Source organism: Pocillopora damicornis, chromosome 6 (assembly GCF_964200805.1).
Source record: "Pocillopora damicornis chromosome 6, jaPocDami1.2, whole genome shotgun sequence".
Taxonomy (NCBI): Eukaryota; Metazoa; Cnidaria; class Anthozoa; order Scleractinia; family Pocilloporidae; genus Pocillopora; species Pocillopora damicornis.
This window is the reverse complement of record NC_142675.1, coordinates 20,624,660-20,647,662: the sequence shown is the minus strand read 5'-3', so window position 1 is coordinate 20,647,662 and position 23,003 is coordinate 20,624,660. Positions and strand designations below refer to the sequence as shown.

The 23,003-nt window shown below is 36.4% G+C and overlaps 2 protein-coding genes across 5 annotated transcripts; one reads left to right on the top strand and one right to left on the bottom strand.

Annotated features, from left to right (window-relative positions):
* Positions 1–380: 380 nt before the first annotated feature.
* On the bottom strand, positions 381–19,941 carry LOC113675364 (uncharacterized). 3 transcript variants are annotated; one of them, XM_089209231.1, is made up of 2 exons: positions 19,810–19,941; positions 381–2,540 (listed from the first exon to the last, which is right to left on the bottom strand). In XM_089209231.1, the coding sequence occupies exon 2, from the start codon at positions 2,519–2,521 to the stop codon at positions 1,430–1,432; it is 1,092 nt and encodes a 363-aa protein (XP_089065357.1). In that variant the 5' UTR covers positions 2,522–2,540; positions 19,810–19,941; the 3' UTR covers positions 381–1,429. The 3 variants fall into 3 exon arrangements, with proteins under 3 accessions (XP_089065357.1, XP_027047733.2, XP_027047734.2); XM_027191932.2 differs by lacking the exon at positions 19,810–19,941 and adding an exon at positions 7,596–7,721; XM_027191933.2 differs by lacking the exon at positions 19,810–19,941 and adding an exon at positions 5,747–5,820.
* On the top strand, positions 14,662–21,704 carry LOC113675365 (uncharacterized). 2 transcript variants are annotated; one of them, XM_089209232.1, is made up of 3 exons: positions 14,678–14,826; positions 18,609–18,726; positions 19,511–21,704. In XM_089209232.1, exon 3 carries the CDS (start codon positions 20,167–20,169, stop codon positions 21,184–21,186), a length of 1,020 nt encoding a protein of 339 aa, XP_089065358.1. In that variant the 5' UTR covers positions 14,678–14,826; positions 18,609–18,726; positions 19,511–20,166; the 3' UTR covers positions 21,187–21,704. The 2 variants fall into 2 exon arrangements, with proteins under 2 accessions (XP_027047736.1, XP_089065358.1); XM_027191935.2 differs by lacking the exon at positions 18,609–18,726 and having other exon boundaries at positions 14,662–14,826.
* The last annotated feature ends 1,299 nt before the right edge of the window (positions 21,705–23,003 follow it).

Genomic DNA, 23,003 nt, shown 5'->3' with positions numbered 1-23,003 from the left:
GTGTGCCTGTCAGTATACAATTCGCTGACCAATCAGAAAGCTCAATCTTTGAACGATCCTAGACGTTCGTTCCGTTCATGAAATGAGTTGCTCTTGGTTAGTAATTTTCGTTCGCGTTCAATTGGACCATGCACCTTAAAACAGTGCTCTGAGGATAATGTTTCTTATTGACGAATTTTTTGTCACGGTCGCAATTTTCGAAAACGCCTCATTAAAATTTCCATAAGAAAGGTTATTTTGAAAATCTGCTTTAATTATTTTGGTCAAACGTGTTCTGATAATTGTTCCATACAGTGAACGTGACGCAACTTATCATTATCTTAGTGGGACCGGATAAGTGATGTCTTTCAATAACAAGTACCATTTAACGCTAAATGTAAACATAACAGTTATTACACTGCTTTAATCTGATCACCTTCCATCTAGCATGAGTAGTGGAAATGGGAAATAAGTGGTAGAATTACAGAGTCGAGTATACATATATTTTAATACTGGCAATAAATGTATGACTGATATTTACTGTATAACGGCTAGTAATATATGAGTTAGTTTTACCGTCGTGACGTATTGTGAAATATATGTTGTAGCCCTAAAAATATAGCAAAAGATTCCGATTTTCAATCTGAATCCAGCAATTAATAGCAGTGGGAAATTTTTGTGCTTATTGTCACGATCGATCAAAGTTCGTTAAAGCCTAGAATAATATACTTATACCAAACAAATAAGGAAAAAAAACACTTCAAAAAGTAGATTTCGATATTAAGAATGAAAACAGTGATACAAAAAAAACCCCAAAAGATTCCCAGTGTAACCACATGATACCGAATATACACCGAGTTTAAATAAACCTTTTTCCCTGATGAAATCTCGTATATGTCCCTGTTAAAGTATTCCCGAAAATTCTCTCAGAATTTTAATAAAGTATAAGAAGGCAGGTGTTAGTATTCAGCCCCACGTGAAGAGTGATTTGGACAGGATGGAAAACAATATGTGCTTCTCAGTTTTCATTTGTGTTAATATGCTTAATTTTCTTGAGGGTCTCAATGGGGTGATGGTGTTCACTCTTGATATCTTTCTGTTACGATTAACAGGAATGTCGAAATGAATTTCGATCATTTTAAAAGGTTGGCAATCAATTTTCAGATGTTCATTTTCAAATGTCTTCGATACCAAAATAAATTGTATAACTGTCATAACAACATTAGCCACAAGACAAGACACATGACAGGCTAAGATTTTGACACTCTCAGAATTACGCATTATAAATAGAAAAATGTTTTTACCTAATCTTTTTACGACCAACAGTTACAGTGTTTCAATTTTTACGCCTAACAGCTAAATTTTTAGGCCGTTTTAAGTCTGACAGTTAACCCCATTGAGACCCTAAGAAATAATCTTCCGGTGAACTGCTTCTCATTTTGAAAATATTTTACAATATAGCAGTGCCTTTCGTACTTAAACCTGCACTGCCAATCGCGTTAGGTGAGAGGGAAATCACACAATTTCTTTGTCGTGCACGCCCTTGGAATGAACCCGCCGAGCTTACGGGTAATGATTGGCACTGTCGACGCCGTGTTCCTTGTGTGGAGGCGGCACTGAATAACACGAAAGAGAGAAATAACTCTAAAACTCTCATGGAAAAATTGAAGATCAACCAAGGCCAGGCCTCAACATAAATGGCGTCCGAGAAAACCCCGTAAACTCCACTCATAGAATAAATTTGAAGCGCGCAAAGTATAACGCCTCCAAGAACGGCTGCGACGCAAGTTTTGATAATGGATCGAGTTTGTCTGCCGCGCGGACTACTTTTCGAAACGGTCCACGCAAAATTTTGTCGACTTTTTTCCGCACTTCCTTGAGAATTTTCCACTCTGAAATTTTTCCGAAGAAGGTATGCGATGAAGGAGTAAAAGAACGACAGCGATAAGCTGAAAAGCACGTAAACCAGTTGACAGATAAAAGTTAGTACGTCGATATTCGGTACATAGAAAAGAGTTACTTCAGCAACTAGCTGAAGAGAAAAATAAGGAACTGCGATAAATAAAATGTTTTTTGCAGTGTACCACACCATGAATCGTTCCCTTAACACAAATATATTCTTCAAAACCAAAAATATCAGTGTGTAAGCCGTGATTATGCAAGGGTTGCCTAAGGTCCACACGAAGTTTGCGACTGCTTTGGGAAAAATGTGTTTTGTACTGTATGCATCGATGCACAGGTACAAACAGCGCAACAAACCAAACATGAAAAGCAAGACTAACACGATCAAGTTAGCCTTTTTGGGTCTTCTAGCTCTGTTTGACGACAGAGCTCGCAGAATAAGGGCTGAGGTAAGAACCATAAGTATTCCAAATGCAGCACCCAGTCCGTATTGGTAGATTTTCCAAGCAACACCCCAGGTCGGTATCGCTGTATGCCACTCTGGAAGAGGTTCTCCGAAGCTTTTCGTATAAGGTTCTTTCGTGGCTTCTGCCTCAGGTTCTGCATCCAACAGAGCACGCCGATGCTGTTTGGAAATCATCCTCCGTCTGATTTTTTACCTGAAAAAGCAGATCTAATGAGCACAAAACAGCTTATCGTTGACTGAAACAATCGAGCTCAAGTTCGATCCTTATTTACTGTGGTTTGAGCACGAATAAGCCAGTTTAAATATTGATGTCTGACGTTATTTTAATAAAACTTCCGTATTCTTTTCGTCTATTTATAGCCAGACATAAAAGAAAAAAGAAAAACATGATTTTCATTAAAAAAAACTCACAACAACAAAAGCGAGAATACAAACATTTTCCGATAGAATCCGGCACGTTTAATTTCCGAAACAAGACGTCTTGCATGCAGTGACGTAAACATGACAATATCACACCACCAAAGGGTATTTTTTCATCTTCGTTTTGAACGGCTTTAAGTGCACGCATCCGATACTTCTAAAAGTTATCAAGTAATAAGGATCCTAAGCTAGTACACTACGTGTGTCCAGTCAGGTCATTTCGGTACTTTTGCGACTGTTTTTTCTGTATTGTTAGGCCCTTGTTTTAAAACTTACAAGTTAATATGTAAAGGAAGGGCATGAAGACAATTCACGTCACTTCATCGTCGTCATATGCCGTTTTAACGGACTTTTTTTTTTTTTGCATTTTTCCCAGTTAGAACTTGATGAAACTATGCAGAATTGAGAAGATGGATATAAAAAATTACCTTGCTTTAGTTATTATTTCAAATACTCATGCAAAGTCAACGTGCTGTGCAATATCTTTCTCTCCTTTTCGCTCTGTATTTCTTAACTCTCGAAACTATTTTTCCTATATATTATAGAGAAAGGAAAAACGAATAACAAGACGGTTTTCGTGAATTGAAATGCGTATTATTTGCCAGGCTTACTCTGTCTGTGCTATTATAGATATAAAGTAGTGATTATATTTTGAATCTCCTTCGGGTTTGTTTTCCTGTTTCTAAATTTAAAACAGTAATCTTTAATTTCCTAAACAATACACCTACTCCATCATTAGTAACTCTAACTGCAATAATCAATCCATCTTCATTTAATAATTCTAAAGAATTTTTCTTTCTGATTCGTACTTTTTGTAAATTTTTCTTTATCACTTTTCCCCGATAAAGACTAAAGTTTTTCCCCGAAACATTGTGATTTTCAAACTAGTTATTCGTGATTGTAATCGAAATATTTTGCTATTTAATAAATCCGTTATTGACAAAGCGTGTTCTTTTTTAGGTGGCTGGATATCAGCCCGTGCTATTTTTGCGTCTCGGTCCATAAAATCGCAAAAGAGAACTTGGCCAATATCCACCATCTTGATTGAACAAGCTTGGTCAATAATACAAATTTTTTGTCCTTGACTTTTGCTAATGTCAACAAGAAAAAATTCGTTTTACTTGTGTTTTTATTGATAAAAATGTTCCACTCACAGTGATTCAATCCCTTTCAATTCAATATGTCCGCATATATGTAACTACCTCAAGAAGAAGTCAACGAGATTGAGTGCCTTTTAAACTATCTTTAGCTCTTTGTAACCCACGCTGTATGACCAACCCTCATCTATGCATGTTTGCAGAATTTTCTCCCAGTTTTACTGCTGTCGTACGAAATGCCATCATTCTGACATGCGCAGTAAGTGCGAAGGAGAAGAGACTCATGCCAGCATTTGTGGTGCTCAGCGGGGTGGCTTTTATAAAGTAAGTTTAACTGAATGTACGCGATGCATTGTAGGAGAACGTTATTTTTTCATAGAATTCACCTAATTGTAACAGATGTAAGTCATAGAAAAATATAGATGACAACAAATAGAAATAAATTACTTGCAAAAACCATCGGCGCAAGTTCATGCCGGAAATAGCGTTCGTCCGTTTTGGGCCGTTTTATCCTCTGCGAATATTGATCGTCGCATGGAAAGAAAATTACAAAAATCTGCCTTTATATACAGGTCCGTGACTGTTAAGGGCCGGAGTTTGTTTAAAGGAACCCAGACTATATTCTGCATGCATAATTCATTTCTATTTTTGTGACAATTTGATTTTCTTCAGGTGTATTTTCATGATGAAGACTTGATCGAGATGTTTCTGAGAAGGAAAGCAAGCTAGAAAAAGCAAAATACCCTTTTCGGCTTGAAGCTGAATAAAAAATAAATTTAAATTGTGTAAGACAAAAAAAGTTGTTCACAACAATCCCTGGATAAATGTCGCTAATAAATGAATAAATAAAAAAATACGTATTTTTTTGTTACGATAGAACATTTTTTGCCATTAATTGACTGCAGCTGATTATGAAGAGATGATCGCAATTACCTTATATGGAAGAATCAGAAGTTTCTAATCAGCGGGAAATTTACTCCAAAAGCAATTAGCAATTCAACAATGAAATTGAAGAGGAAGGTGAAGAAGATCCTCTAAAAAAAGTGAGGATCTGAATAACAAACAGGAAATATATGATACAACGTATTTAAGAACAAGACCACTTTTTAACCGTCCTTGTGTGCCAACAATTCGGACCTCATGAAGAAATTGGAAGTTTATGTGGACTAACTGATCCTAGGTGAGTTTTTCTCTAACCCTTAATGAAACAAATGGTAAACACATGGGTAAACTCTCTTTCTTGGTTTCTAGAAGGAACTTTGCAAATGTGTGTAATTAATAAGGATATAACCAGCATAAACAAGAGGATCCTCGCTGTGTTAAATTTTTCTTTCGTGTTTTTCTTCAGTAAGTGACCGCGTTTTTATCAAAAAATGATAAATGGTGGTGATTGTACTCATGGACAAGTTTTGGAATGAAATCTTCTGCGCAAGACACTTCAGTATTGGAACAGGAGTATTTTCTTCCTAAAAGTTTTAACCTTCACCAAATTTCTGGCATTTAAACCATGCATACTGAACACCAGTGTTTCAAGTTAAAATCAGTGTATTTCGGGAAAGAAATACACATCTGTCGAACAAGAACAAGAAATCATTCATGACTGATATGAACTACGTCCGCGACTGTCTTAACTTAAGTCAAAATGAACAACACAAGTGGACAATCACAATTTTTCAAAGTCCACAATATCATGGGCACAAATCGAAAAGAAATTTCACAGTTTACAGAGCCACAGAGCTAAAGACCTGCAGGTGTAAAAATCTGTACACTAACAGCTTTGCCATATTGTTTTAATTTCTCGTTCTACTTCGACGAGTGTTAACTATTAATTATCCCAAAGTCGTCTTATTCGTCCAATTTTTCCTCTAAACGATCTACTTACGGTTTCTTTTAGTATCGAGTCCTAGTTTGAGTACTGTTTGTTCCCTGACCTTTTGAGTGCGTGGGGAAAAGGCCAAACGCACGTGCGCAGCAGCAAATACAGAGATATAAAAAACAGGAAGTCTGATTCTAATGATTAGGAGATAAACTTTCGCAGTCACGAAAAACATTCTTGAAATGGATTTGAACTTGTGAACTTGGTGATAAGGATCTAAACAACAAAAAATCTCAACAAAAATGCTTGAAAGTACGTTAGGAAGAGAATAGTCTGGCAAAACTTAAGAAACGTTAACTGATGTACAATTCAGCTCCACAAATTTAAAATATGTCACCTGTTTGCTAGGATTAGGCACGGTTCAACAGGAATCTCGACAAGGCGAAATTCGAAAAGAATCTGCAGTAAATTATGAAAGATATCTCGTGAGATAAAGCCTTCAAGTTTATTTCAAACAAATTTGGACTGTCCTCGTGATAGCGCCCATTAATTCTAATAAATCTTGCAGGTTTCATGCAGTTTGTGTTTTCAATTGCAAATATTTGTCATGATATCATTTAAATATGGATTAAGGAAACAGTTTTGGAAACTAATTTTCAGATAATCGCCCCCCCAAGAGGCAAATGGAATCATCTAGTCCCTGGCTATTTGAATAGCCAGGGACTCTTTCAAGAATACTCTTTTGTTTTTCGGACGTCTAGTCAATACACACATTTGTTTGAGAAACGAAAACATTGTCGACAAAGTAACCACTTTTTTTCGCTTTTCCGCGCGGAAATCATATTCAAAGGCCTTAAGGAGAAGCAAAATCTAATTCTGGAATTTTTGCGGATTAAAGAAGGTCCAAATTTTTTTGTTCAACTCTTACGCTTCTTGGATGTTTCCTAGAAAATGTAAATTAAACTATAACGGTAACAACGGGTAGTTACAAATGCTATTTTCAGCGACATCAATTTCTTCCAGACGCTTCAAAGGTTTCAAAAGAAAATTTTTTTTGACTTTCAAAAGTGTTGAGATCAGGAAAAAGATATGCAGAAAAATACGGCAAAATATTCGATGTATGAAAACAGCGACATTTTTCCTATCTCTTGATCATGAAACACAACACAATCTTTTAGCCCCTGAAGGCAATGCGATTCCTATCTGTATTTTTAATGAATTTAGAACAAACTCCGTAACTAGAATTGTTACCTTATTTTGAGGGTTAATCTAAAGTTCAAAAATCTAAATTCGTTTTTCGAAAACCTTTTTCTCATTACATCTGAAGTTACATCGAGAAAGTGCTTTATGAGTATAATTCTCCTACTTTTTTTTTTTGACCGACGCCAGCCGATGAGTTTCTGCAATGAAAAGGATGGGTAAATAATCTTATATTTTCACTAACCCTCATTGTCAGTTTTCTCGGGCCAGATTTATAACATTCGAGCGACCAACAATACCTTTTTTGACTTTGATGATGACATAAGCTCAGGTTTACCAAACGTTGGTCACTTTAGCCATGAGAAAAAGTTTTTTTTTAAAGAAAAGTTTCCTCCGGCGATCCTTTTATCATTTAAACTGTCTTCGCAGTTCTTCCAAGTCTTGAGTATGGATATTGCATCTATAAATGATAGCTTTTGTTTGGCGCGAAAATATACACCAGGATTTATATCCGCCGACATTTTCTGCTTTGGGAAGCAAATATAGAGCAGTTTTCCTAAAAGCTTGAAGCTTGAGGAAACTTGCGAGCTTTGATTAATAAATTATGTGTAAGAACATATGACATATTTCCATTTCATATGGAGGCTAGTGTGTGTGTCATATTACAATTATATTTTGCAACACGCGGAAAAAAAAAAAGATTCTAACAGCTTACCCTCGAAAACGGATGATGATTTTTCGGAGTGACTATAAATCAAACAAGTTTGTTTCTTCTTCCAAAACGACAGCTATTTGTTCTCCTGACTAAATTGTACCTTTTTGAGCTCTAATCCCATGGATCACAGCAAGGTTTAAGAACTGAAGAATATCACGTGGGATTATAACCAGATGTCTTGGGTGTAGCCAGCGGGGGAATATTTGTTCACGAGAAGCACCTAAACCAAATGGGCGCAAAGTAAAAATGGAAAAGAAAAAAGTTAAGTTCCGTGACTAAATATAAGTCATAGCCAGCTTGGCTACCGTATTATACATTTTTTTTCAGAGCTCGCTCCACCACTCAAGAATTCACAGCATACAGAAAAACCCCCAGCTAGGCGGGCTATTTGATTTCATTTCATCAGCCGCGATATTTTTCAGTCGCCATTACAATAATTTCGGATTTTGTGAAGTGTAGCCTCGGCAAGAGAGAATAGTAATCATTACTTATGGACCGCTACGTTATCAGCATAGCTAGTAATTGCTTCGTTAGTATGCCGTTATCAAATATCTAGACTCGTTTTAAAAGATATATTTTTTAGAAAACATTCTCCTTGGAAATTGCATGGGCAGGTGCTCAACTACTAAGGCTACACGCAAAGTAAGTGCTAAGAAACTTCATTTTCAACGAAAAAAAACTTTAAGCATATTTGTTCTGTTCCATTAATGACAAAAACGATTCTTGAACCTTAAAAAAAAATTCAATTTCATATTTGCCTTTTCATTCATGGTCAAATATTGATGTTTTTAAAGCCCCTTTCTCAGTGGTTAGTCATTTTTTTCTAAAACGGAATTGAAGCGGTTATGTAAATACTAAATTACTACCATGCTTAATGAATTTAAAATACTACTGTCTTTTTTTCCTTTATTTTTTTCTAAATAAGAGGCAACAATGCACAAAGCAGTTGTGAACATCGCCATAATTCCTTGGTGCTGAAGGAGACAGAGATGATAGTCAACCCTTTGACCTCTAAGAGTGACTGGCATCTAATTTCTCCCTACAATATCACCCCTGAGTCACACATTAAGGTCATGAGAATAAAGGAAATGATCACCAACTGAAGAAGCTCTTGATTATTTAAAATATACTCCTTGTTAACACCTGAGGAGATGTTCAGAGAACGTTATGGAGAATATGCATAGTGATAGTATGGTGTTAAGGGCTGAGCTAAGTGAAGGAAATGCAATTAGTAGGAAACGATGTCTGAATATTTTATAAGAACGTTAATGCTTTTTCTGGCAGTGAAGACTTAAAGCATTTTTTAGAAAATTTGATAACCAGGTACCCTGTCTTATGCTCGTCTTGTTCTCCCAAAGGATCGCCAGATATTTAAAAAGAGAACGCTGGAATTACGTTTCGTGCATGCACTGATATCAAATAATTCTGTACAATTGCACTTAAAAACGTCTAACACCCGTTTTAAATGCCGTATCAATAATGACAATTTTTAATTGAATGTCTAAAATAATCAATTAGTGTGCTTAATTCATTCTGTGATTGCATTATTTATTTAGGCTTAGAGCTCTTTTTCGAGGAAGTGTCGTAAAACCGAAATCCATGCAATCACAGGAAGGCAGAATATGACCAGGAGCCAATGAGAACTCCAAATAAAAACAAGCAAACTACCAGAAGCGCCGGAAACGCGAGTGATCAAGTCGCCAAGGTTTTAGTTTTGAATCTGATTGGTTGAGAAAGTGGTGTGAATTTTCTAGACCAATCACAGAGCGAAGTAAAGGAAAAGCTAAGCAATCACGAATTACTTTCGATACTCAAATAAAATTGTTCTAATCAGGCTAAAAATAGAACCAATCAGGACAAAGTAACGTGTGTTTTCCCGCGCTTTGCTTTCCCGCGCTTTGCTTTCCCGCGCTTTGCTGCTTGGGATATCATCCAATGTTCTTATTAGCCGTTGTAATAATTTTGGTTTTGGATTAACGACACTCAATCAAAAAGCACTCTATGTGTTTCACAGTAGACAGGTTTCAGACTACATCTTAGTAAGTCTTTCCTTCACACGCTCTCTGGCAGTAAACAAGCGAAATAGCACCCTCTCATCTTTTTCGTTTTTCAGTTATCGAAAAGTGAGAGCCAGGCACACATATCAGGTGAGGCATGTTGAAGTCCTAAATGTAATAACTGTCCTAAATGTAATAAAGTCCTAAATGTAATAACATTTGGTCCTAAATGTAATAAAGCCCTAAATGTAATAACGTTAGGTCCTAAATGTAATAAGCCTCCAATGCAATCGTTTAACTGTGCTAACATTGAGATGTTAAAGTGACAGCTATTGCACCAAAGAATCCTCTGACCTGTATTCATGGCATATTGCGGGCTCGCTGATATTAATCAGGGTCTTTTTATTTGCTAAAGACGTAGGTTGAGAAGCATTGGCTACAAAACCTTATACTGATGTGCTTTTGGCATCAAATTGACGGACGCAAAAGCAATGACAACGCTGATCAATAGCTCTCTTTATATCATGGGCTCAGACTCTTAATTAAGTGTAACAGATTTTGACGATATACTTGTGTGATCAGTGCTGGAGTTAACACTTCATGAACCAAATTACAAGAAAAAGGAAGTCCACTGACCTATACGTTAGACAAATTCCGGGCTCGTAAGTGCATTTTTTGTACTGTCTTTCCTTACCAGATTTGTATGGGTCTGCATAAAACATATTCATAAGTGTTATTGACCAAGCGTGAGGTCAAAATGGCTGGATATTGGGCGAGTTCTTTTTTTTTTTTTTGTTTTTTTTTTTTGCGTTTTTATGGACTGAGACGAAGTCTCAGTCCGTAAAAAAGGTAAAAAAAGAACGAGGCTAACATCCAGTCATCTTGACCGAACAAGCTTGGTCAAGAGAGTTTGTATTCTCTTGGCTTAATCATTAAAGGATTCATTGTATAGAAAAAGATCTCGCTTTGATAAGAATCAAGAATGGCTTGTTTATTTCGAGAACCGATAGTGAAAGCCAACTGTGTTTGCAACACAATAAACCCAAGAGGGTCGTTTATTTTTTTTCTATGTATATGCCGACATTGTCCAAAAGTTACGAACTTTGTAAGTTTTCTTGCGTGGGGTCAATACGGGGAATCCAAAGCGGGTGAGGGTAGGCCCATCATGCCCGCTCAGGTAGCCAGTCAGAACACAGGATTCACTTCATCTTGCCCGCGCGCGCTGCTAGCTATATGATCAAGTGACTTACAGAGCAAGATATCTACTGACCAATCATATATTATTCCATTTCACGATCACAGGTCTCGACATGTTGCCTTTTTTCCACGCAAGAGCATTGAGCTACAACATTCAACGCATGATGGTCAGTTGATGGTCTGATAAACCATTCATTTTTTTCCTTTATCCCCTTATGACAGGTTCATCAGTTCCCGAACCGAAATATTGGGAAAACATATATTTTACAGTTGATCTCAAGTCTACATTTCATTTTTTGACTTCATCTCTTCTACCTGCCGTGAGGGGAGAAAATGAATAGATAAATAGATGAATGAAAAAGGAAAGCTCAACAGTTTCCATTTATAGTCATATGGTACATGAACTGATTACTGAGGTGGAGTAAAGCCATAGAGGGCTACAAATGCAATATCCCAGGTTCAAAATTGAATAAATCAAGGTAGTCATTCTTAAAAACGAACTCAAATGCTTCATTAAAATCAATTGGCACTGAATAACATAGATGTGCAAAATTTCAGTAACACTATTGATGATAACACTTTTCTTTTGGATTAACATGTGACAGCGAAATCATTCAGACTGCTCTAAAATGGTGCATCAGTACTTAGGACTTTCACACGAACGATAACATCAACAATAACATGCTAGTTCATCATCAATTGTAGTAAATTTCTTTTCCAAAAAGTCCTAATGATTACGTACCAATCGATTCCATCCTACTGAGCTTCCAGCCAAGCACAAGCCTACTTTAGGCTGGAAATAATTTTTTCCAACTCGATCAATAAACCGCTCAAAGGACCATACTTCGACTGCTGATATTTCTTATGTCCAGCAAGTAAAAGGACGCCCATTGATATCAGCGAGCCCGTAGTGTGATATGTATACTGGTCAGCGGTTTTTTGGTGCAACAGCTGCCACTTTAACATCTCAAGGTGGATGTCCGCCAGAACAATAATGCACTGAAGGCGTTAAACGATTGCATTAGAGGCTTATTACATTTAGGACTAAATGTTATTACATTTAGGACTTTATTACATATAGGACCAAATGTTATTACATTTAGGACTTTATTACATTTAGGACAGTTATTACATTTAGGCCTTCAACAAGGCAATCATTTGAAACATTGTCCCTAGTGTCGATGATCCATGTAACAGTAATGAAAGGAGACAATACTTGAAACACGAGATATGAATCTGAGTCGTGCCAGAGCCATTCGATAACGGCAGCAAAAACTTTGCAACACTTATAGAGTTTTTTCATTTTAAAATGAATTGTTTTAAAGCCGTAGAATTTGCATACTACGGGAGCGGAACCGGTTTTGGAACCGTACAAAGAAGGAAACACAACGTTTTATCCAACAACAGAGCAATCTTTACATCAGACAATTCTACGCAATATTAGTTTGAAGTAAATTTCTATTCATACTGCTCAACAATGTCTGCTTCCACCTTTTGATCGGCATACCTCTAAGTTTATTAAAACGCCACAGCCACTCATACTTATATGCGTCAGAATTGAGGGAAAATTTTCCTGCAATATTAATTTGCTCTTGATTAGAATGAGTACTTTGATGGTCTCAACAGGGTGATGGCTCTTACGGCTATCGGTTTGAAATTTTGGAAATTTCGTTGCTAATGGTTAATTTATTTTCGTTGCGATTGAATTAAGACTTTTTGAGTTGACTTTTTACGAAAAATTGTTGCAATTGGTCAATCAGTTTACGTCTCACGGCTAAATGTTTCCCGTTTCACGGCGAACGGTTAACACCATTAAGAGCCTCTACTTCATGGAATTATTGAATATTTGAAGAAACGTTTGGTATTATAAGCATCTAGTTTCAATATAAGCTATATGGATCACCTCTTGACAACCTTATGTCTTTCTCTTTACAGTTTTAACCGATATGAAAAAAAATATATATATACACACCTTCTCAATTTTAAAAAACCCATTCTAGAATTCTCATCTTCTAATGGTGCAGTGAAACACTTTTAACCACAATCTGTAACTTGCACGATCACTTGATACTGTTAAAATATTTTGGCACCTTTTTAGACCCATTATCACTCACGTTGAGTTTCCTTATAAAAATATGGATCTAGTTAAAGCCGAAAAAGCCCCTTTGTTGTGGTACTTTATGAACTAATGGGTGTAGAACAGAATAATTGGTGCCATTTTGTGTTGAAAGCGCACAAGATTGTTTCGATAATGTAATTCGAAGTCTATAACAGGACGATAACATATTGTCGAAACAAAGAAGATTCATAAACTCGAACAGGAAATTGAGGAACTTAAGCGCCAACTGTAAGATACCCAGCGGCAACGTGATGCTCTTTATTAGTAATAAAAGGTTGTTTAACTTTGAAAACTGTAAGTCAAAAGATTCAAATGCTGCTTTTTATACTGGCTTTCAAAGCTGGGACACTTTAATGGCTGTTTTTTAATATCTTTATCATTTCCTACTGGCGGTCAAAAACTGACAACATCACTGAGTCTGATTACAGTGAGGGCTGACTACTAACTAAAAAGTGGAGAGCTAGATCTTTAAGGCCTCTTGATGAATTTTTTATGGTCATGTGTAGACTAAGGCAAGGATTCCCAGAGGATCATCTAGTTCAATTATTTAATGTATCAGCATCCACAGTAAGAAGAATATTTGTCACATGGGTCAATTTTATGTTCTTTAAGTTTGGACAAATAAACATTTGGCCCAGCAGAAAAGTAATTGATACAATGCCCAAATCTTTTAAGGGAAGGTACAAGTCTACTAGAGTCATAATTGACTGTACTGAGGTTAGATGTCAAATGCCAAGCAGCTTGCAGTTGAATTGAGAACTTTTCAGTGCTTACAAAAATCACACAACTTTGAAAGGCAAGCCCTTTCACACAACACAACAGAAAGGAAATGCAACAGACCAAACTGCTCCATCGCAGACACCAATTTATGCCTACAGAGAAACACCGTTTATCAGCTCACGTGCAAAGCTTGTGGCGAATATTACATCGGAAGCACGACACGATTCCTACATGATCGAACAAAAGAACACTTGACCAACGACAACTCGTCGGTAAAAAAACATCTCACAACACACCATCGCAACAACAGCCATAACATTGAAGTCAAAGTAATCACGCGTGAAAATGACCCCGTCAATTTGCGATTGTACGAAGCGTATTACATCAGAAAGCACAAGCCGGGACTGAACTCCCGTGAGGAATGCACTGAACTTAACGATCTTCTATTTCAATGATTTATTTTAATGAGCTATTTTAATTAACTGTTTTTAACACATATTTTAGAACATTTTATCACGCCATTAGTTTTCATGCGTCCTACTGGCTAGTTTTACACTATGCTAATTTACAGTGGCACCTCCAACGTTTAAAACAATAGCGCAAATATTTTATCGTCCTCCCTGATGATGCCGTAGAACGGCGAAAGCTCGGAGTGAATAAAGAAAGAACCACAGTAGCACTTAAAGGCTTCATTTGATCAATATCCCACATCATTACGACATGCTACTAAAGGACACGTTCAAACGTTTTGAAAGGTTTGGTTGGTATTTCTCCCAGTGGAGCCAAAATTTAATCTCTGAGATTTTTAACCTCTCAGGTTTTCTTCCAAGAAGAGAAGCGCCAGTTATATCGTTTTCCGTAAGAAATGTCGGATTTTGAAATATTCGAAGTACTCGCCATAACAAACAAAGAGGGACGCGACGCGATAGTTTGGCCTTTTTGACCTCGTTTTCATGAAACTCGATCCAGGACTCTCGCGATGTCCGCCATTATGAAAGTCGTGTATATATAATCTTTGATCTTCTTTAATCAGTTTTTTATTCAATATTATAATTCGAGTTTATCGGGGAGAGCGTGCGCCATTATTAGTCCTGAAAGGTTTCGCTAATGACTAAGGGATTGTCTGCGACAGAAATTGATTCAGAAAAGGGTCAACAATAGACGAGGCTTTTAACGACAACAATACATTGTTAATCAGGTAATTAATGCTTATTTTTGTGCTAAACAACTGATAAAATCATAAAACTACGGACTCAAGTTCTTAGAATGCTGTTGTTATCTCATAAACGAGAACACATCGCAACATGAGCCAATTATCTAATAAGACAAATAAGAAAATCTGAGGTGTACCACAGAGAAGAACCGTCGGTGTTGCAGGTACATTTTACCGACTGAAATCCTTCAGTTTGTCTTTTCTGATTAGGTAGACAACTAGGAAGTTTCTCGTCCAAATTTTAATTTCTCTGTGTTGCTGTTGTTTTGGAGGCAGACTGGCAGAACAATTATCTTTTGAACTAAGTACAAAGGCTCAAATTCGTCTATAATATGGAGGATCCTATTTTTAAACCAAGTGCATTTCTAAAGTGATCATATTCTCCCGGTCCACCGCCGCGAAACTGAAATAGTGTCATGTTATTTCGGTTTGTACAAGCAAGGTTAAGCGATGTTCTAAATCGAATCAAACCCCTCTAGTTAATGCAATATAAAGTAAGACCTGACTTAATTGATTAACTAAATTTTCTATGCGTAAGGCTGAGTCCATATATCCCAAGTAAACTGAATTGAGTTCTTAGTACAAAGAAATTTTATGGAGCAATTTTAAATTAATTTCCTTTTTCAGTTCTTCAGTAATGATGTCGTGACCAAAACGAATTGGCATTCAAATATTATAAGATGGACATGAGATGCCAGTGGTTCAGTTTTCACCAGGTATCACCTGAATATTCATGGTCCAGTCTTTCTGGTCTCAAATGAGCTAGCGTGGCACTGTTTGAAAACACCAACTCATGGGAAATTCTAGGCAATGAATTTTGCTCGAAAAGACCTATTAACTTCCATGTATGCATTCTTTTTAAAAACAAAAATTTAAAGTTAGGTAAATATTGCCTTTAGTGGAATAAAGCAATAATATTTTTCGTACAATCACATTGCAAGGAAAAAAATTTGCATCCAGTTTTGGTATTTGGTTGTCAAGTTTACTTCAACAATAAATGAATAGATGTTATCACGGATCTGGAAGACATCTAGACGGCAAGGCATACAAAACTTTGATAAGTTCTATTTTTGTCGATAAAGTGGGTTCGCTGATTATCTCACCCGTTAAACTTAATATAACATTTACTTAATACTACACATTGAGAAGAGAATTAGTTAATGCCGAAATGTGCCTGATCAGCTGCCTTGCGGGTTAAGTAAATAATTTTTATATGTTCAGATATGGCCTCAATTCTTTAGTCTTTGAAAAATAACGTTTCTCTAAAATATTGATCAATACGGTAAAGGATGTAATTTCCTGTCCTTGAGCAATATTTTACGTGCCTAAAATGAACAAAATTGTTAATTGAGAGAGCAGAATAAACTCTCAGGATTTAATAAATAAAGAGTACTTGACTGAGGTCGTTGTACTTAAATACGAAACATCAAGGGAAGCCATTTACGACTGCAAGTGGAAAGAAAAACGTGCAACTCCTGCAAAGCGTGCAAACTAATTATATATGGCAAATGAATAGTATTGCTTTCGGGGAAAGTTCTACTCCTTCACATAAATAAAACTAACGCAAGATTTTGATTTACAACTTTTCATTATCAACGCAAACGTAGTGCTTTTTAAAAAATGAATTCAGCCCATTCGGAAAATCGCTACATTAAATGAGAAAAACAAAAACAAAAACAAAACATGAAAGTAAAAACCCCACATTATGAATTCATTATATGGGACCATTTTTAACACTGCTGTTAATCTTAATCAATTACTGTATGCGAAATTACAATCAAAGTTTGATTGATTTTAAAGGGAAGTTTAATAATTTTACAATACCTCTAACAAAAATTGCAAATATAAGATAATTCGGATGAGGAAATTTGAAAGATGTAATTACTTGCGTGAAGTCAAATATGAAATAAATGTAATTTTGATGTTTTTGAAGTATTGATCGAGTTTTTCAACCCTCTTCCTTTTTCCTCTTAAGTTAAATCATTAAGATAAGGTTCCGTCTCAATGATAATTGTTTTCTTGCAGATTCTTCCCCATAAACAGCTTAAGCATTGTTAATTAATGAGAAAAGTTTAAATTAAGTTCCTTATTTCGTTCAACTTACACATCGGAACAGCGTTGATCCGTTTGAAATTTGAATGGTACTTGAAATAATGCTGAACTTGACTCGATTTACCATTCGAAGCTAAATACAATTATGAATGATCAAGTCGACTTTCAGCGGGGGGTCGCGATATCCAAGGAAAATGAATGTCATGGTTGGTATTTTTAAAAATAGAACTTCTCGATTATGAAAAGAAGAAGAAAGGAAAATTGGTGACGATTTTCTTGCCAACATGTTTTGACTACAATTGCACAAAAAAATAATTTCCGGTCTAACTCATTATTTTTTAATAGAAAAGAAAGCATCTTTTTTTTTTTTTTTTTAAAGATTTCTCTTTCCTTTTTCGTGAGTGATCTCTTTGAGAGCCAGGAGAGCGTTTGTCTCATTGCTCGGTAATATTTCAGTATCTTTACCAGATTGACTGGCCCTGTTTGATGAAAGATTTTGCTTGGAAATAGCGTCGTCAAATCTCACAAAAAGAAATGGCTTTCTTGGCAAATGATACCTGCTAACAGAACACGACAGGTCTCATGGTAAATATATTTGAAAGTTTATTTTCGAAGCATACTGTCTTACCGCTGAGAAAAGTATATTGATAAGAATCAATTTAAATGGAGCGATTAAGTATCACCGCAATTTCCGTCTGGTCGAAAAGCAGTTGATTGCAACGATATGGGAGACAAGCTCGGTCTTCGACTTCCTCAATTTGCGGCAGTCTGACTGTACAGGACCGATATTCAAATTTAGCGGCACACTAAACTCTTTAAGGTAACAACGGTGTATGCCACTTTCTTTCTTTAATTTTCACACCGTAAAAACACGAAATAAAAGTACGTTTTAGTGTAGAGATCGTACTTACAAAGCACGGCAATTTAAGGGTTAAACACCCTTTTCATTACGAAGCGAAAAATGAATTACTTAATCGAGAATAACCATAATGCGCAATTTTTATAAAATAACGATTTGAATACTCAAAAATCGAGGTTTTCTAATGTCACGAAGAAATTTGCAAATAGAGACTGCATTAAGAGACTGCATGAACGAATGATCTCAGGTTAACCCTTCAACTCTCAGAAGATATTAACATGAAACTTCTCGCCATAATATCTCTACATTATCCAGCTAACAGGTGACGAGAATATCAAACTTATTAGGTAGATTTTTGTTATCCTCATCCAAAGACCAAATCTCATAACTAACTTACATGGAAATCTGTAACAGCTTGAGAGGGGAATTGATAATAAGATCTTGAGAGTTAAAGGGTTAAGCTTAGCGAAGATCCAGTGGAACAAACTTACTGGGCGGCGACCAACAGTGAAAGGTCTTTGCGAAAATTTTAAATTCTGAAGATTTTAGATATATGAAAATTTCACATATTTGCACTGCGGTGGAGAGATGAAATTAGGAGATCCTTGCAGCTAAGAACACTACTGAAACGAGTAGTTGTAAATAGGACCTGAAAAAAATTCAGGCCCGTAAGGGATTTGTTCTGGTTCGTTTGCACTGGTAGGCGAAGAAAGATGCTCGAGTTCTCAAGATTCGCGAAAATGGCTTTACTCAAAGGGAATACGAGGTCACAATTGTCTTAAGTTCACTTCACTGCTAACATTAGCTCAACATGATATGATAGAAGAACAAATGCAAACCTTCTTGTTGTTTTAAGACAAAGGCAGGTGATAGGAAATTCGACGCCACCATTATGTTTCCAGTCAAACTGTGTACATTATTCAGGGGAGAATGAGGGGTTTTATGCTGAAAAGACAAGAGTGTTTCGAATAATGGTAGGTTATTTATTTAAAATAATCGATTTTTTCTGGCTGCAAACCTGTGACTTTTCAAAATATCGTTTGAACCGAATTTCCAAAAGCGGCTGGAGTCATAACATCAGAAACTGAAATGAAAGCCGATAATTGACTTACTTTGTACCGCAAGGCTTGGAAAGAGCTGTTTTCATATTAATAACAGTTTTCGCTGCTACTTATTCATGTAAACCTGATATGAAAAAAAAAATCGCATAAGTCTCTTTTTCTGTCGCATTCAACGGTCTCAAAATATTTCCACGAATTTTACCGACTAATTGTTCAAATCTTGATCACATTATTTCGCTCTCCATCAAAAACGTGAAGAAAAATAGCCTCAGCAGTTATTCATTGTGCTAAAGTTATTAATTTCTTCGGTAAGGTTCCAAGATTAGCATTATTTTTCTCAAATAGAAACACATTATTTATGGATAATAGCCCACTTTAAATAGTAATTCAAGAAATTTTAGAAGCACAATATATTAAACAAAGCCGAAATGAAGATAACCTTTTCTTCTGTAACGTCAAAACGATTTCGAAATCAATGGAAAGCTCAATCGCCTTGTGTGTACTTCACCTGTGACGCTAAAAACAAGCAAAACCTTGGTTTTAATTAAAAACCTGGCACTGTGAACATTACCCTCTCTAGCAAGTAAACAGAATCTCAAACCGTATTTAAAAGCTGATTCAAAAGAAAATGTAGGGCGGTCATCTATTATTATGTTAATTTTTATCTTAATGTGCGGTTGTTTCTTATCTCATGCAGTTTTGGCGTAAACGGGAAAGCATTTGTTTGGATTAAACGTTCTCAGCTTCAACCATCAAAGAGTCGATTTGAGTCCACGGGATAGTTCATGAGAAGACGTCTGCTCTTAGACATTTAATGACTTTATTCCGAGTATTTTGAAAAGACAAGCAGATGGCGGATTAATCCACAAACTAGACCTGGAGGCGGGGATATCCTTGAGCAAGGAACAAACATATATCATTTTACTACAGCGTGTACGTGATACACTCTAGTCATTCAAATAACGTCAAGTTCATTTGAAAGAAAAGAGTACTTACCATACTTAAACTTGGAATGTTTTGTGACAGCGTGGACTGGAGGTAAAGTTACGCAACAGATTTTGTTCAACGAAGATTCTAGATAGCAGACATCAGAGCAGAAATTAAGACTACGTACTCTTCACAAACTGCCTGCAGCTAAAAGAGGAAATATCTCAAGGCTACTCAGTCTGGCTTAAGACTGGATGATCACGAAAACTCGGTGGTAAAGTAAAAAAATATAAGATTTCATACAACAAGGAATTCAAAAGCAAACACTTAATACGGAAAAAGTCAAAGCTGCAAAATTTTCTGAGAGCTCACAATATGTGACCATATTTTCAAGACCTGTTGCAAATAGAAGTGCTTGGTAATAAGATGAGTGCTACTCCAGAGCCAGAAAAGAAAATCAATAATACATTCCCCGAAACAGAGCCGGAATCATTCGATAATCGTCCGACAGCTGAAGGAATAGCTGAACCTCTACCAGAATGGTCGAAGGCGGTCGATGAATGGGGGATTATCTGGGATTTTCACCAGTATGGCTTAGGTGCGATATTTGCCTTTGTTTTCTTTTTGATTGTACTTTCCCTGTGGAAGCGCTTCAAAGGAGTGCGAATCCTCAAACAAAACAAGGTTCCCAGCGTTGTTTTGAGTCTTCTGGCTCTGTTTTGCGCCACAAGAAGTCTGTTCCTCTGCATGGATGCATACCACTGGCGGAAAACTGCACCGTATTATGTTATCAACGTTCTTTGGGGCATCGGACAGCCTTGCATCATAACCGCCTACACCCTGATGTTTATAGTGTTAAGGAACGCACTGATACTCAAACAGCGGTTCCAAAAATGGTATAATACAAGGAATATTGCCTTAGCAACGCTGCCATATTTTTTCTTCGCGTTTGGAGCAGAACTTGCTATTTCTTTCGTTCCAGAGTTCAAAGGCCTCGCCCTTACTTGCCAGATTTTGTACCTTTTATTTGGTTTTTCTCTTACGGTGTTTTACTTTTTCATATCGATTTTAATCTGGAAAAAATTCAAATTGATTGACTCCTCCAAACGTTGGGCTACGGAGCCAGCGGAAGGTCGTGGATCCCGCACGCGCGCAATTCTCCGCATGTGTCTCGCAGCGGTCGCGGGCGGCGTTTTAATTTGCGTTATGCAAGTCTACGCAATGGCGGGCGTCTATGGCGTTTTTTCCGATGCGCGCTTCGTTTCTGCGTGGCCATGGTTGGCGTTTCAAACAATGTTTCGTCTCGTGGAGATTTACATGACAGTTGTACTGTTTTATGCCGTTAGTGCGAGGAGCGTCGACAAGAAAGGTGAAATGACACCGACTACGATTGTTTCAGCGGAGATTCCCGAAAATGTTAATGCTATTGAATTGCAAACGGTTTGATCGGCAAAAGATTTTCCTTGTGGGAAAACAAGAAAAATACATCTTCAAATTTATCACTAATGAATTGAACAGTGGTTTTCATTTAGTAAGAAGGAAACGCTAACATTGTTTTGAGTTCTTTTGTGTGTTGTGTTGCTAGGCTAAGGAGGTTTGGGCACAAAAACGAGGAGCACGTTTAATAATTGTGAAAAAAACATTTCGAAAAAACACGACATACGTTAGGCCCTGTCCGACACTACGACCTATAAATTTCAAATCGGTGTTCTCACTCTGAGGTGAATAGTAGAACTAGCTGTACAAATTAAGTTGTTTTCAAGTTCACGGGGCGTAATGTTGGCGAGGCCCCAAGTGACTAAAAACATGCATTAAGAACTGAATGAGGACAAAGTATCAAAATGTTTGTATGTATCCTAACATATATTTCCACTAGTACTAGTTTGTTTTTGAAGAAGCGTTAATTAAAAATTAACGAGATTGCAACCTTTGAGGATAATTATTAAAAGTCCTTTGTTTATACTGAGTTTCGTAAAACATTTATTGATCTTAGACTAAAGAGATATAACCGTGGTAAAGTTAGTTCCTTGGAATCAAAACCTGTTCATGGTAAAATTTTTTTTTCTGAAATTGTCTTTGCTGACTACGTAAAATACTTACGGTGATTACGATACTAACAATACATACGTTACTTACAATACTACCCCTATTTCTATTTATACTTATCAATACTCACTTTGAAAACTACTCACAAAAGGATTTATCTTAAACTTGCTAACTCTACAAATTATTTGATGCTTTCACTACTTGCATTACGAATTTTAAATCAAGAATTAGCTTATTCTACATACTATAAACAATATTTACTTACACTAGGTGAGACAATTACAATTTATGAGAGGTAGACTACAGCACATCAGTTACGTTTCGGAGCTTAAGTTCGTTAACGAAAAAAAAAGGAGTTCAGACTTTGAATGAGCCAACTACATATTCTCTCCGTGTGGTATCCAAAAAAAATAAATATTATAGTCATATTATCATAGTCATATGTTTCGAGGAGAGATTACAGCTGTTTACGATAGGAAAACGAGCTTGGTATTCAAAGCGAACAGAGTTGTTAATAAATCATGCTCTGCAACGTGTTTTGTCATGCAAAGTGAATGACACCTAAGGGACACGACAAAGGTCTCGTGAAAGGGTGTGTTTTTTTTTTTTTAAAAACTTAATGGCACCCTACACGAACAATAAACAATATCAGATGAAAATAGAGCTTGGTATTTTTAATTTGAATGCCCACGCACTAGGGTCTTACGCAAGGACCAAGCAAAAAAATTTTCTTTTGCAAGGAGTATAAACGTACAACCTTGTACCACCTTGTACAACACAACATGAGAACAGAAAAGACACTGTTCTTTGCATGGTTACATATACCGGCTACACTGGAAATGTTGGGTTTTCTTCTAAGTTGAAAAATTCCGCCTACCCTCTTAAGTAATTAGTCGGATTTAAATTGACCGAGTTCAAGTGAGAGCATATACTTCACGACATGATAAACAATACCACATTTAGCATCCGTTCTAAAAGGCGTCTTCTGGAATTGCTTCGATAAATTGAACTAAAGTGCAATCGCAGACAAAACCTCTGACACAGTTACAACCTAACTTTAAAAAAAAACCTTCTCTCACTTCTCTTGCCCTTTTTGTTTCATCTTTTTCTCGTAAATAAACAAAGATATGTTTTCCGAGGAAAAACAACTTGTGAAAAAACACTGAAAGAGGAGACAAGAATTAGAAAGAGTAGGATATACCAGGTTTGGTTGAAAG

Coding starts and splice junctions, on each gene's coding strand:
- LOC113675364 (XM_089209231.1), bottom strand. CDS start 2,521: ATGATTTCCAAACAGCATCGGCGTGCTCTGTTGGATGCAGAACCTGAG.
- LOC113675365 (XM_027191935.2), top strand. CDS start 20,167: ATGAGTGCTACTCCAGAGCCAGAAAAGAAAATCAATAATACATTCCCC.